The 14,043-nt window shown below is 45.5% G+C and overlaps 1 protein-coding gene across 9 annotated transcripts in view; it reads right to left on the reverse strand.

The window, feature by feature from the left end:
• l1cama (L1 cell adhesion molecule, paralog a) overlaps window positions 1-14,043 on the reverse strand; it is a 123,206-nt gene that overhangs the window by 20,089 nt on the left and 89,074 nt on the right. For all 9 annotated transcript variants that reach the window (XM_036988737.1, XM_036988735.1, XM_036988738.1 and 6 more), the window contains 11 exons: window positions 12,518-12,632; window positions 12,065-12,249; window positions 11,346-11,477; window positions 10,963-11,106; window positions 10,744-10,855; window positions 10,383-10,543; window positions 9,987-10,146; window positions 9,758-9,882; window positions 1,795-1,896; window positions 196-393; window positions 1-63 (listed from right to left, as the gene is read on the reverse strand). The exon at window positions 1-63 is cut by the window's left edge and continues 8 nt beyond it. In XM_036988737.1, coding sequence (XP_036844632.1) covers window positions 1-63; window positions 196-393; window positions 1,795-1,896; window positions 9,758-9,882; window positions 9,987-10,146; window positions 10,383-10,543; window positions 10,744-10,855; window positions 10,963-11,106; window positions 11,346-11,477; window positions 12,065-12,249; window positions 12,518-12,632 — 1,497 coding nt within the window. The remainder of the gene's footprint in view (window positions 64-195; window positions 394-1,794; window positions 1,897-9,757; window positions 9,883-9,986; window positions 10,147-10,382; window positions 10,544-10,743; window positions 10,856-10,962; window positions 11,107-11,345; window positions 11,478-12,064; window positions 12,250-12,517; window positions 12,633-14,043) is intronic.

The raw sequence follows: 14,043 nt of genomic DNA on the forward strand, positions 1-14,043 counted from the left end.
TGATGACCAGGGTGTCTGGGTCTGTAGACTCACTCCTCACATTCTCTGGGTTATTGTCTGGAGCTGTGGAGGGGTTGGAATAATTCAAGCTTTATTAAACCATGAAAGATGTGTTCCATGTATTGGATCATTTAGAACTTTTAGCCTGGTTCATCTCTACTTGACATTTAACTTTGATATATTATAATATCTAACCTTGAGGTGGGGTGCTGTGAAGGTCAGAGGGCATGCTGGGGTCACTCTTCCCGATGTTGTTGATGGAGATGACCCGGAAGCGGTAGGACACGTATGGTTGCAGAGAAATGGTCACGCTCTCATGAGTTCCACTGACTCTCTTCAGCTCCTCCCAACCCCGCTCCTTCGAGTCACCATCTTCAAACTCCACCACAAACACTGGAGAGGGAGAGAGAGAGAGCGAGAGAGAGAGAGAGAAAAGAGAAATAAAAAGAGAGAGGAGAGAGAAAAGAGAGAGAGAAAAGAGAGAGCGAGAAAAAAGAGAGAGCGAGAGAAAAGAGAGAGCGAGAGAAAAAAGAGAGCGAGAGAAAAAAGAGAGAGCGAGAGAAAAGACAAAAGAGAGACAAAAGAGAGAGAAGAGAGAAAAGAGAGCGTGAGAGAAGAGAGAGCGAGAGAGAAAAGAGAGAGGAGAAAGAGAAAGAGAAAATAGAGAGAGAGAGAAAAGAAAGAGAGAGAGAAAAGAAAGAGAAAAGAGAGAGAGAGAGAAATGAAAGAGAAAAGAGAGAGAAAAAGAGGAGAGAAGAGAGAGAAAATAGAGGAGAGAAAAGAGAGAGAAGAGAGAGAGAGAATCAGTGACAATGCAGGGGTCCAATGGTCCAATGACTTAACCACTAAGCAGAAGAGATGAAGTAACATATGACAATGCAGAAATCACTCAGTCCATGTAATGAGAAAACAGACTTCCGTGCTCTCAGGAGAGATATGATGATGTAATGATTGTATGGTATGGGGTTGGTAACTCAAAGTGATGTTGTTATCAAAGTCAGGCAGCAGTGTCTATTCTGTCTCAGGCCTGGACAGCTGCGGTCATCTGAAACTAATACTCTCCCAGGGGAGATACATGATAGGACAGCTATGGGTTTGTAGTTTAAAGCATCACAGGGCTGTAGTATCAATCAGACCTGGGTTCTAATCATTCTGAGCATTTGATTGAGCTTGCCTGAGGTGACAGATAGGCAGATAGGCAGGGTTTGCAATTAGCACTGTTGGGGCTGTTTGATTGGTTCCATTGGGCCAGCTAGGCAAGCTCAAGCTCAGGGATCAGTGTCTGTTGAGAGCAGGGGAGAATGACTGCCCCATCTCATTTAAGCCACGGAGGTTCAAGGCCGACCGCAGTACTGCAGGCATTGTTAGCAGCACATTATAGTGAATTGAATAATGGCACACTTCGTGGTCAATCTTTGTGTAAATAAATATAAAATAAATTACAATCATGGTACCAGATGTATGTCCTTGAACTAATTATTTTAAAATCGCACAGAGAAGAAGTTATAAGGATGATTGTGTTTCTAATGAAAGCCTGCGGTACCCCGGTCGGCCTTCAACTTGAATTACTCAATAAGAGAGCATTGAGCATTGAGCTAGCCTGCAACGTCTCTTCCTGGAGTAGCTCAAACTGTGCATGTTATGTCTCCATGACTTGGTTGTGAGCCTACTGCAGGGTGGTTGTGGTCATGTTGTGGTCATTCTAGTGTCAGTGTGTTGGTTGTCAGCCAACTGCAGGGTGGTTGTGGTCATGTTGTGTTCATTCTAGTGTCAGTGTGTTGGTTGTTAGACTACCTATGACAGGGCTGTTGTGGTCATCTCCTGCGGTCCAACTCAGGGTGACATTGCGGTCCTTAGGGTCAGAGACCTGGAGCTGGGTGGGGGGGTCTGGTCGGTCTGGAAGAGGGAGAAACACAGAGAGGTATATTAAAGACATCGTTAACAGAACATATTCAGGGTTTCCCAAAGTCAGTCCAGGGGCTCCCACTCGGTGCACCTTTTGGTTTCTGCCTTGCACAGCCTAATCAGCTCTGCTAGGGCGAGTAAAACGGTCAGAGTGAGGTGTTCTCTCATTTGTATCTGCAAGTAGCTAGCAAGCCAGCTAACTAACTTTAGATAGCTTGGGTGCTTGACTGCCATTGTAAGGTCAGCTCGGATGAACCCTACTCCTTGGCCCTCTGTACCCTCCAACGCTCTGAATTTACGAACGCCTGGAGTGCACTCTGTAACTCCAGAGGGAATTTATGAACACACTTAACTGTCGTATCTGATTGGCTCAAACGCATTAAGGAAAGACAATTGACAAATTAACTTTTAACAAGGCACACCTGTTAATTTAAATGCATTCCAGGTGACTACCTCATGAAGCTGGTTGAGAGAATGCCAAGAGTGTGCAAAGCTGTCATCAAGGCAAAGAGTGGCTACTAAAAATCACAAATATATTTTGATTTGTTTAACACTTTTTTTGGTTACTACATGATTCCATGTGTTATTTTAAAGTTCTGATGTCTTCTATTTTATTATTCACGTGGGTGTTACGCTACTGGCAATGGAGTGACTGACCATTCAGAGGAGCAGCTCCAATGGAGTGACTGACCATTCAGAGAAGCAGCTCCAATGGAGTGACTGACCATTCAGAGAAGCAGCTCCAATGGAGTGACTGACCATTCAGAGATGCAGCTCCGGTGGGCTGTTGAAGAGGGCCTGTTGTTTGTTTTGGTTTCTCCTTGGCTGTCCCATTGATTCCCTCTCCACTAAACCTGCACTGCCTTTCCAAAACTAATAATTTCTAAATTTTTCTAAGCAAACAATATACACAAAAGTATGTGGACACCCTTTCAAATGACAGGTGTGTAAAGTCGAACACACAGCCATGCAATCTCCATAGAAAACATTGGCAGTAGAAAGGCTTTACTGAAGAGATACCGTCATAGGATGCCACCTTTCCAACAAGTTCGTAAAATGTCTGCCCTGCTAGATCTGCCCCGGTCAACTGTAAGTGCTGTTATTGTGAAGTGGAAACGTCTAGGGCCAACAACGGCTTATCTGCGAAGTGGTAGGCCACACAAGCTCACAGAACGGGACTGGCGAGTGCTGAAGTGCGTAGCACGTGAAAATCATCTATCCTCTGTTGCAACTGCCTCTCGAAGCAACGGGAGCTTCATGAAATGGATTTTCATGGCTGAGCAGCCGCGCATAAGCCTAAAATCACCACGCGCTATGTCAAGTGTCAGCTGGAGTGGTGTGGAAGCTCGCCTCCATTGGAGTGGTGTGGAAGCTCGCCTCCATTGGAGTGGTGTGGAAGCTCGCCTCCATTGGAGTGGTGTGGAAGCTCGCCTCCATTGGAGTGGTGTGGAAGCTCGCCTCCATTGGAGTGGTGTGGAAGCTCGCCTCCATTGGAGTGGTGTGGAAGCTCGCCTCCATTGGAGTGATGTGGACGCTCACCTCCATTGGAGTGATGTGGAAGCTCGCCTCCATTGGAGTGGTGTGGAAGCTCGCCTCCATTGGAGTGGTGTGGAAGCTCGCCTCCATTGGAGTGGTGTGGAAGCTCACCTCCATTGGAGTGGTGTGGAAGCTCACCTCCATTGGAGTGGTGTGGAAGCTCGCCTCCTTTGGAGTGGTGTGGAAGCTCGCCTCCATTGGAGTGGTGTGGAAGCTCGCCTCCATTGGAGTGGTGTGGAAGCTCACCTCCATTGGAGTGGTGTGGAAGCTCACCTCCATTGGAGTGGTGTGGAAGCTCACCTCCATTGGAGTGGTGTGGAAGCTCGCCTCCATTGGAGTGGTGTGGAAGCTCGCCTCCATTGGAGTGGTGTGGAAGCTCACCTCCATTGGAGTGGTGTGGAAGCTCGCCTCCATTGGAGTGGTGTGGAAGCTCACCTCCATTGGAGTGGTGTGGAAGCTCGCCTCCATTGGAGTGGTGTGGACGCTCACCTCCATTGGAGTGGTGTGGACGCTCACCTCCATTGGAGTGATGTGGAAGCTCGCCTCCATTGGAGTGATGTGGACGCTTGCCACTGTTGGAGTGATGAATCATGCGTCACCATCTGGCAGTCCGATGGACGAATCTGGGTTTGGCGGAAGCCAGGAGAATGCTACCTGCCCTAATGCATAGTGCCAACTGTAAAGTTTGGGGGAGGATGAATAATGGTCTGGCGCTTTTTCATGGTTTGGGCAAGGCCCCTTAGTTCCAGTGAAGAAACATTTTTTTTAAATAATATGTTTATTATTTTACAATAAAAAATCTAATAAAAAAGACAGCAATACTAACAATGACATTCATTGTACTGTTGAATGGGATGGCCAATTTAGAGGACAAAACAAAACTTAACTCACACATACACAAAATCCTATTAGGTGGTACATGTATAGGAAGACAGCATTTAGTCATTACAAGCAGTGTAGTTCAGCCAAAAATAAATATTGAGTGGAGTACAGCACAGAGTAGCAGCAGATCGTCAACCCAGTTATGAAGCGGGACTAGACCATTTATCCAGTATCGGCTGCCATATTTTGTAAAACATTGGAATTCTATTGGAGGTATTGTATTGAATCTTTTCCATATGGATTACATTCCCTAAATCCCGTAACCACATTTCAAAGGTAGGTACAGTCTCCAGTTTCCAAAATTGCAATATGAGCCTTTTGGCTAATAGAGTACAAAGAGAGACAGCTTTCCCTTCGTGATTATTCCCATCAACTGTACCAAACAGAGCGGTCAATGGGTCTGGGGCTAGAACTCTATCAAAGGCTCTAGATAAATAATCAAAAATGAGAGCCCAGTAAACATGTAATTTAGGACATGTCCAGAATAAGTGGGTCAACGTCCCCTCATCCTTCTTGCACCTCTCACACAGTGGTGAGGTGTCTGGGAATATTTTATGCAGTTTTACTTTTGAGTAATGTAACCTGTGTATCACCTTAAACTGTACAAGGTTATGTCTGGCATTCACTGAACTGTGGTTTATATTCCTGAGCTTCTACCCAGTCCTCATCTGAGATTTCTGAGCCAAGTTCTTGTTCCCAAGCCCTTTTAATGGTGTCTGTGGATACCTCTATGTGGGCTTGTAGAACCAACAACGATGAGACGGCCTACAGGGAGGAGGTGAGGGCCCTCGGAGTGTGGTGTCAGGAAAACAACCTCACACTCAACGTCAACAAAACTAAGGAGATGATTGTGGACTTCAGGAAACAGCAGAGGGAACACCCCCCTATCCACATCGATGGAACAGTAGTGGAGAGGGTAGCAAGTTTTAAGTTCCTCGGCATACACATCACAGACAAACTGAATTGGTCCACTCACACAGACAGCATTGTGAAGAAGGCGCAGCAGCGCCTCTTCAACCTCAGGAGGCTGAAGAATTTCGGCTTGTCACCAAAAGCACTCACAAACTTCTACAGATGCACAATCGAGAGCATCCTGGCGGGCTGTATCACCGCCTGGTATGGCAACTGCACCGCCCTCAACCGTAAGGCTCTCCAGAGGGTAGTGAGGTCTGCACAACGCATCACCGGGGGCAAACTACCTGCCCTCCAGGACACCTACACCACCCGATGTCACAGGAAGGCCATAAAGATCATCAAGGACATCAACCACCCGAGCCACTGCCTGTTCACCCCGCTATCATCCAGAAGGCGAGGTCAGTACAGGTGCATCAAAGCTGGGACCGAGAGACTGAAAAACAGCTTCTATCTCAAGGCCATCAGACTGTTAAACAGCCACCACTAACACTGAGTGGCTGCTGCCAACACACTGACACTGACTCAACTCCAGCCACTTTAATAATGGGAATTGATGGGAAATGATGTAAATATATCACTAGCCACTTTAAACAATGCTACCTTATATAAATGTTACTTACCCTACATTATTCATCTCATATGCATACGTATATACTGTACTCTATATCATCGACGGTATCCTTATGTAATACATGTATCACTAGCCACTTTATACTATACTATGCCACTTTGTTTACATACTCATCTCATTTGTACATACTGTACCCGATACCATCTACTGTATCTTGCCTATGCTGCTCTGTACCATCACTCATTCATATATCCTTATGTACATATTCTTTATCCCCTTACACTGTGTACAAGACAGTAGTTTTGGAATTGTTAGTTAGATTACTTGTTATTACTGCATTGTCGGAACTAGAAGCACAAGCATTTCGCTACACTCGCATTAACATCTGCTAACCATGTGTATGTGACAAATAAAATTTGATTTGATTTAGGGTGAAGGGAAATCTTAACGCCACAGCATACAATGACATTCTAGACAGTTTTGTGCTTCCAACTTTGTGGGAACAGTTTGGGGAAAGGCCCTTCCTGTTTCAGCATGACAATGCCACCGTGCACAAAGCGAGGTCCATACAGAAATGGTTTGTCGAGATCAGTGTGGAAGAACCTCAAGAACCTTAACCCCATCGAACACCTTTGGGATGAATTGGAATGCCGACTGCGTGCCAGGCCTAATCCCCCAACATCAGTGCCCGACCTCACTAATGCTCTTGTGGCTGAATGGAAGCAGGGAAATCTTAATGCTACAGCATACGACATTCTAGACGAATCTGTGCTAAAGAGCGTAACGTGTCAAAATTGTCTGTCCTTGTTTGCAACACCCACTACTGAGTTCCAAACAGCCTCTTGAAGGAACATCAGCACAATAACTGTTTGTCGGGAGCTACCTGAAATGGGTTTCCATAGCCGTGCAGCCACACACAAGCCTAAGATCACCATGCGCAAGTGTCGGCTGAAGTGGTGTAAAGTTCACCGCCATTGGACTCTGGAGCAGTGGAAACGCGTTCTCTGGCAGTCCAACGGACTAAACTGGGTATGGCTGATGCCAGGATGCATAGTAAAGTTTTGTGGAAGAGGAATAATGATCTGGGGCTGTTTTTCATGGTTCAGGCAAGGCCCCTTAGTTCCAGTGAAGGGAAATCTTAACGCTGCGGCAACAGTTTGGGGAATGCCCTTTCCTGTGCATGACAATGACCCGTGCACGACAATGACCCGTGCACGACAATGACCCGTGCACAAAGCGAGGTCCACACAGAAATGGTTTGTTGAGATCAGTGTGGAAGAACTTGACTGGCCTGCACAGTGCCCTGACCTCAACCCCATCGAACACCTTTGGGATGAATTGGAACGCCCACTGCGAGCCATGCCTAATCGCCCAACATCAGCACCCGACCTCAGTAATGCTCTTGTGGCTGAATGGAAGCAAGTCCCTGCAGCAATGTTCCAACATCTAGTGGAAAGCCTTCCCAGAAGAGTGGAGGCTGTTCTACCAGCAAAGGGGGGACCAATTCCAATTTCTGTATTAATGCCCATGATTTTGGAATGAGCTGTTCAACGACCAGGTGTCCACATACTTTTGGTCAAGGGGGCCAATCATTTCAGTATGAAGGTATGCATTAACTAAAATGACAAGAGGAACGGATGATGCACGATCCGAAATTGCACGTTGTGCTTTCTACTATTACAACTTTCAGGAGTAAGTTTAACGCCGGACTGAGTCCCCACTGCTGTAGAGTACACTACACTGCACACAGCATTAACCTATTACTACATAATACAACACAGCATTAACCTATTACTACACTGCACACAGCATTAACCTATTACTACACTGCACACAGCATTAACCTATTACTACATAATACAACACAGCATTAACCTATTACTACACTGCACACAGCATTAACCTATTACTACACTGCACACAGCATTAACCTATTACTACATAATACAACACAGCATTAACCTATTACTACATAATACAACACAGCATTAACCTATTACTACACTGCACACAGCATTAACCTATTACTACATAATACAACACAGCATTAACCTATTACTACACTGCACACAGCATTAACCTATTACTACACTGCACACAACATTAACCTATTACTACACTGCACACAGCATTAACCTATTACTACATAATACAACACAGCATTAACCTATTACTACACTGCACACAGCATTAACCTATTACTACACTGCACACAGCATTAACCTATTACTACACTGCACACAACATTAACCTATTACTACACTGCACACAGCATTAACCTATTACTACACTGCACACAGCATTAACCTATTACTACACTGCACACAGCATTAACCTATTACTACACTGCACACAACATTAACCTATTACTACACTGCACACAGCATTAACCTATTACTACACTGCACACAGCATTAACCTATTACTACACTGCACACAACATTAACCTATTACTACACTGCACACAGCATTAACCTATTACTACACTGCACACAGCATTAACCTATTACTACATAATACAACACAGCATTAACCTATTACTACATAATACAACACAGCATTAACCTATTACTACACTGCACACAGCATTAACCTATTACTACATAATACAACACAGCATTAACCTATTACTACACTGCACACAGCATTAACCTATTACTACACTGCACACAACATTAACCTATTACTACACTGCACACAGCATTAACCTATTACTACATAATACAACACAGCATTAACCTATTACTACACTGCACACAGCATTAACCTATTACTACACTGCACACAGCATTAACCTATTACTACACTGCACACAGCATTAACCTATTACTACACTGCACACAGCATTAATCTATTACTACACTGCACACAGCATTAACCTATTACTACATAATACAACACAGCATTAACCTATTACTACACTGCACACAGCATTAACCTATTACTACACTGCACACAGCATTAACCTATTACTACACTGCACACAGCATTAACCTATTACTACACTGCACACAGCATTAACCTATTACTACACTGCACACAGTATTAACCTATTACTACACTGCACACAGCATTAACCTATTACTACACTGCACACAGCATTAACCTATTACTACATAATACAACACAGCATTAACCTATTACTACACTGCACACAACATTAACCTATTACTACACTGCACACAGCATTAACCTATTACTACACCGCACACAGCATTAACCTATTACTACACTGCACACATCATTAACCTATTACTACACTGCACACAGCATTAACCTATTACTACACTGCACACAACATTAACCTATTACTACACTGCACACAACATTAACCTATTACTACATAATACAACACAGCATTAACCTATTACTACACTGCACACAGCATTAACCTATTACTACACTGCACACAGCATTAACCTATTACTACACTGCACACAACATTAACCTATTACTACATAATACAACACAGCATTAACCTATTACTACATAATACAACACAGCATTGTATCGGTCTGTGTGTAGCTGGTGTAGAGAGTCAGGAGCAGGACAGCAGATATGAGTAATCAACGTGTTTACTCAAGTAAATCACAAAATACAACACAAATGACCGAGCCCACAATAACGGACCGTATACAAAACAAACATGAGGGAACACAGGGTTAGAAGCAGCATTATACCACATATGTTGAAATGGGACATGAAATGGGGCAGGTAGCCTAGGGGTTAGAGCGTTGGGCCAGTAACCATAAAGGTTGGTGGATTGAATCCCTGAGCTGACAAGGTAAAAATCTGTTCCCTGGTAGGCCGACATTGTAAGTAAGAATTTGTTCTTAACTGACTTGCCTAGTTAAAGAAAGGTTAAATTTAAAAAATAATTTTAAAAATGTCTTCTTCATAGAATAGAAGAGAATACAATAAAAAATAATACAATAGATATTTCCATACCGACTATAATGATGGACCCGCTGGCCTCAACCCTGTCCAGGTTGGTGATGACCTCACAGGTGTAAACACCCTCGTCTTCTGTCTGCACATTGGCCACAATCAGGTCTGGGCCCTCAAATGTGTACCTGGAAATAATGTATTCTTGGTCACGATCGTGATTGAGATCATTGTCATTACACACACACACACAGCCTTCTCGGACACAGACACACAGTAAATATGTCCTTACTTGTCCTCGGCGTATGACTGAAAGAGTTCCTGTCCGCTCCTCTTCCACTGAATGTGCGGAGGGGTCAGTTTGGGGTCCACCTGTGCCAGGCAGGTAAAGATGGCCGTCTTACCAGGCTGAACAAGCAGAGACCCAGGAGGAGACAGGATCACTGTCCTGTCTGAGAGAGAGAGATGAGGAGAGATAGATATGAGGAGAGAGAGTGGGAGAGAGATGAGGAGAGAGAGAGATGAGGAGTGAGAGTGGGAGAGAGATGGGGAGAGAAAGAGATGAGGAGAGAGAGTGGGAGAAAGATGGGGAGAGAGAGAGATGAGGAGAGAGAGCGTAAAGAGGGAGGGTTACAGAGACAGGTGCAGGCAGGGTTTGAGGAGTGTGTGTGTTTCATGGCCTACTCACTCAGCACATCCAGGTCAGCGTTGATTGACAGGTTGGTGTTGCTAACGGAGCAGGTGTACAGGCCCTCGTCGCCGTGGGAGACGTTGGTGATCTGGAGGTTTCCATTGGTCAGCAGGTTAACCCTGGGCTCAGCCAGTAGAGAAGCGCTGCTGTTCCTCTCCCTGGATAGGAAATACAGAAACACAGCCAGAGAGGGTGGGAAACCCAGACCCTCGTTAAGCATCCTAAAGGCAGCATTTTGGCTGACTGGTTGCCAAAGAAGACACATTCCTTCCTTAATGGAAGACTATCTGAATCTAATTAAACAAGATCGTTTCTTAGAATAGAACACAATATATACTCATACAGGTGTGTGTCTTACCATGTTACTTTAGGTCTGGGAGAGCCGAAGGTCTGACACTGCAGTACAGCCTTCTGTCCCTCTGTGAAGTTGTACTTCTGTCCGTCAGCATTCAGGATCTGAGGAGGCAGTTCTGGAACAGGATACAAGGTACAGGTTTATCAATGTGACATATTTGTTGTTGACACACAACACACACACACACACACACACACACACACACACACAGCTCCCCCTCACCGATGACGAAGATGTAGGTATTGACTAGGATGGTTCCGTGTTTGTTGTGGGCCTGACACTGGTAGACTGCTGTATCAGTGAAGACCACATCTCTCAGAATCAGAGCTCCATCTCTCACAGTACGCCTAGGGGTTGGGTCTATGCCTGGGGAGAGACACACACACACATTAGAGCAAGTCATCACAGCATCCTACCAATACTGACTGGCATAGTCATGAGGAAAAATTACATTTTAAGTTATATTTTTAGAGTTGGTAATAGCCGAAAGATTCTAATTTGACCTAAGCACATCATTAGCAGGTGTAATAAGCTGAGTTTGTTGCTAAACCTTGTTAATGCATAGGTCAACTGTATGTGTAAGAGTAACGTGCGTTATTCCACACCTGTGATGGGTTTTCCGTTGATGCTCCAGGCGACAGCAGGAGACGGGATGCCATCAGCCTGACAGTCCAGTCTCACCGTCTCTCCTGGGGCATAGAGCTGGCTTACTGGCTCCTTGGTCCAGTATGGAGCCGCTGCGCAACAAACAGCACAGCATTATACACAACACAAACCATCAATATGCAATTAGTTAAACAGACAGCATAGACAACAACAGACCTCATAGACAACAGACCTGCTAGACAGCAACATACCTCATAGACAGCAACAGACAGCATACAACACAACAGACAGCATACAACACAGCAGACAGCATAGAACACAGCAGACAACACAGAACACCACAGACAGCATAGAACACAACAGACAGCATAGAACACAACAGACAGCACAGAACACAACATACAGCACAGAACACAACATACAGCACAGAACACAACAGACAGCACAGAACACAGCAGACAGCATAGAACACAACAGACAGAATAGAACACAGCAGACAGCATAGAACACAACAGACAGAATAGACAACAATAATGTTATACATCACATAGAAAAGCATCAACAGACAACAGCAGTATGACACACAACACACAAGATCATATGTACGTACTGTAACGCATGAGGGCATAGTGGAAAACACATCAACACACAGCCACAGCAGTAACCTTAGCAGGTAAACGAGAGAGGAAACAGTGTGTGTGTGTGTTGTCTTGTTTACCTTCGACGCTAACGGTGTAGGTGTGTGTGACCTTGCCCTGTGAGTTGTTGACTGAACACTGGTACTCTCCCCCATCGCTATCTGAGATGTTACTGATGCGCAGCAGACGGTCAAACAGATGTCTGGACGTACGGGACTCGGACAGCTGACCGTCCTTCCTCACCCACTGGACTGTAGGGGTAGGGCTGGAGGGGGAGGGAGTGCGAAGAGGGAGGGTGGGATGGTGGAGCCAAGAGGGGGAGTGGAGGGAGGGAGAGGGGGAGTGAAGGGAGGTAGAGGGGAAGGAAGGGAGGTGTGGAGGAGGAAGGGAAAGAGAGAAGGAGAGGAAGAAAGAGAAGGAGAGGGGGAGAGGGAGCGAAAAAGAGGCAAGATAGGTCAAGAGGAACATCTAATAGGCTTGCTTTGATTGACCTAGCCATGCCTGTGCACAGACAGAGAGAGAGTTAGACTTACAGGCCCTGGACGATGCACTCTAGCTCCAGGCTCTGGCCCCGGAGGGCGTGGTAAGTGCTGTGGCTCCCCGAGGGCCTCATCATCTGGGGCCTTCGGCTCCGAACCACTGAGTTAGCTGGTGAGAGAGAGAGAGAGAGACAGACAGGAACAGAGGTTCATACAGTGGTAGAAAATGTAAAAGTAAAGATACCTTGATAGAAAATGACTAAAGTCAAAGTGAAAATCACCCAGTAAAATACTACTTGAGTAAAAGTCTGAAAGTATTTGGTTTTAAATATACACTGAACAAAAATATGAAAGTAACATGTGAAGTGTTGGTCCCATGTTTCATGATCTGAAATTAAAAGATCCCAAAAATGTTCCATACCCACAAAAGCCTATTTTTCTCAAATGTTGTGCACAAATTTGTTTACATCCCTGTTAGTGAGCATTCTCCTTTGCTAAGATAATCCATCCACCTGACAGGTGTGTCATATCAAGAAGCTGATTGAACAGCATTATCATTACACAGGTGCAGCTGAGGAGTATTTGTCTGTAATAAAACCCTTTTGTTTGGAAAAACTCATTCTGATTGGCTGGGCCTGGCTGTCAAGTGGCTGGGCCTGGCTGTCAAGTGGGTGGGCCTGGCTGTCAAGTGGGTGGGCCTGGCTGTCAAGTGGCTGGGCCTGGCTGTCAAGTGGGTGGGCCTGGCTGTCAAGTGGGTGGGCCTGGCTGTCAAGTGGGTGGGCCTGGCTGTCAAGTGGGTGGGCCTGGCTGTCAAGTGGGTGGGCCTGGCTGTCAAGTGGGTGGGCCTGGCTGTCAAGTGGGTGGGCCTGGCTGTCAAGTGGGTGGGCCTGGCTGTCAAGTGGCTGTCAATTTAATTGGACTGATTTCCTTATATGAATTGTAACTCGTTGAAATTGTTGCATGTTGCATTTATATTTTTGTTCAGTATACTAAAGTATTGTAACGGTTCTCTTGTTGTGAAGTGGAGGCGGACCAAAGCGCAGCGTGGTGGTTGTTCATTGTATTTTATTAACGAAACTATACATAAACAAGAAACGTGAGAACTCAAAACAGCCCTGTCTGGTGCAAACACAAAAACAGGAACAATCACCCACAAACACACAGTGAAACCCAGGCTACCTAAATATGGTTCCCAATCAGAGACAATGACGAACACCTGCCTCTGATTGAGAACCATATCAGGCCGAACATAGAACTAGACCAAAACATAGAAAAACAAACATAGACTGCCCACCCAACTCACGCCCTGACCAACTAAATAAATACAAAAACAAAGGAAATAGAGGTCAGAACGTGACAGTACCCCCCCCCAAAGGTGCGGACTCCGGCCGCAAAACCTTGACCTATAGGGGAGGGTCTGGGTGGGCGTCTGTCCGCGGTGGCGGCTCTGGCGCGGGACGCGGACCCCACTTCGCCATTGTCTCAGTCCGCCTTATTGTCCGCCTCCGTGGCTTACTCACCATGCCCACCCCTCTCAATGACCCCACTGGACAGAGGGGCTGCTTGGGACAGAGGGGCAG

The sequence above is a fragment of the Oncorhynchus mykiss genome, chromosome 9 (assembly GCF_013265735.2).
Source record: "Oncorhynchus mykiss isolate Arlee chromosome 9, USDA_OmykA_1.1, whole genome shotgun sequence".
NCBI lineage: Eukaryota > Metazoa > Chordata > Actinopteri > Salmoniformes > Salmonidae > Oncorhynchus > Oncorhynchus mykiss.